Below are 1,663 nucleotides of genomic sequence, written 5' to 3' on the forward strand. Positions count from 1 at the left end.
GATTTGTCGCCTCCTTACTTATGTAAAGAAGACTGGTATTCATTACAATTACTCATTATAATTCACGTTGTCCAAATATGGGTTTATTTTTGGAACTTTGGTATTTGATGGATTTGCATGGATTTTGAAATTGATTGGGTCTAGTTCCTACTCCCCTGCTTCCACCCACCTGACGTTAAGATGCCTAGAATGAGAAATTATGCTACAGACCGTGTAAACATAATTATATATCGGCGGTTAAAAAGTCTGTCCCCAGTAAAACAGACTGAGGGGCTTATCAGATTTTGCAAGTTATGTCATGACTCGGAATCCACACCTAAAAGCTGTCGTTATAAGTAACAAAGTACCAAGGGGGGTGTTTAAGATAATTTTCAATAATCCTCTTATTTTTACCCTATTGGGTTGCCCCCAATCCACGCTAGAACGATTAAGAAGTGCTTGGGATGTGGGGGTGGGGGTAAGTGTCAAAGAAAAATCGCCCAGCCACGCCAAGGTCCACCCACTTCCCCCGCGCTGCTCTATAAAAGGGAGCGGTGGAGCGCAGCTCGGCAGTGGTTACTTCAGACACACAAAGAAGGAGTTCTCGCTCCTCAGGAAACCCTGCAAGTTCGGATCGCTACTACAAGAACATTTGTCTCAGTGGATTATCCTCACTGTCAGGTAAGAACTCTTCCCCCCCCCCCCTCAACAACAACAACAAAAAAATGCAGGGGAGGTGGAGAGGAAGTGAAAATCTACTAAATCTGGACTGTTTTGAAGAGCTTGGAGTTACGCTGCAGTCTTGCACTGGCTTTTGGCATCAGCTGCAGTTTACAACATAAGATCCAGAACTAGCTGGTTCTGCGTGTGAAGTGGGAAGATGAGCTATCAGGGGATAAACTTCCAGGCAGCAAAACACTTGCTGGAGTTTGGAAACGATGCGTCTGATAGCCAGTTCTCTCTAATCTCATGGGTTTGCTAAATCCTAGTGCAAGCCGCTGGGGGTATTCTGGAAATCCTGCTGGTTTTCAGCCGCCTCTGCAAGTAAAACTGTCGACAAACGTAAACTTTGGAGGCTCTGTTATTTACTCTGTGATAAGTTGCTGAGCAAATATTAGCTTCTGGTTCATACCGCAAAGTCCCCGGTAGCCCGGGGGCTCTCCGACGGAAGGAGCTCTCTGGAATCACCAGAAAAAAAGGACAGACCTTACTTGACTTTTATTAGCAACCATGCTTACAATTCTTCTCTTTTCCCTCCACCAGGAGCCCAGCCAGAATGAAACTAGTTCACGTAGCCCTGCTCTATCTCGGCTCTGTGACCTTCTTCGGGGTGGATGCTGCAAGGGTGGACGTAGCGACAGAGTTCAAAAGAAAGTGAGTATCGGAGCGCGCCCTCCTGCCAGCGCCCAGCCCCGCTCGTGGAGCTGCGGAGCCTCCGCGCCCCCGCGTCGGGCTCCGGCCGTGATCGAAGGGACTGGATTCCCTGCGGGAATTGCACAGCTCCTAAAAGGCCTCATGCCCTTTCAGGAAACATCCAACAAAAAACAAAACAAAACAAAAATCTCGGCGCTGGCAAAGATTATCGCCCCTCGAATGTATTTGGTTTGGCTCCCGCCCCGCAGGCTTGCGCTAACAGGCTGTCCTCTTCCCTTGCGCTCCTTTCAGATGGAAGAAATGGGCACTG

General features: G+C 48.3%; 1 protein-coding gene across 1 annotated transcript in view; it reads left to right on the forward strand.

Moving 5' to 3' along the window:
• Positions 1 to 576: 576 nt before the first annotated feature.
• The window catches only part of ADM (adrenomedullin), a 2,684-nt gene continuing 1,597 nt past the window's right edge, over positions 577 to 1,663 (forward strand). Inside the window, exons 1-2 of the mRNA XM_009288903.2 lie at positions 577 to 660; positions 1,243 to 1,353. Coding sequence (XP_009287178.2) covers positions 1,256 to 1,353 — 98 coding nt within the window. The 5' untranslated portion in view covers positions 577 to 660; positions 1,243 to 1,255. The remainder of the gene's footprint in view (positions 661 to 1,242; positions 1,354 to 1,663) is intronic.

This window comes from Aptenodytes forsteri, unplaced genomic scaffold, assembly GCF_000699145.1.
Source record: "Aptenodytes forsteri isolate BGI_AS27 unplaced genomic scaffold, ASM69914v1 Scaffold8, whole genome shotgun sequence".
Lineage (NCBI taxonomy): Eukaryota > Metazoa > Chordata > Aves > Sphenisciformes > Spheniscidae > Aptenodytes > Aptenodytes forsteri.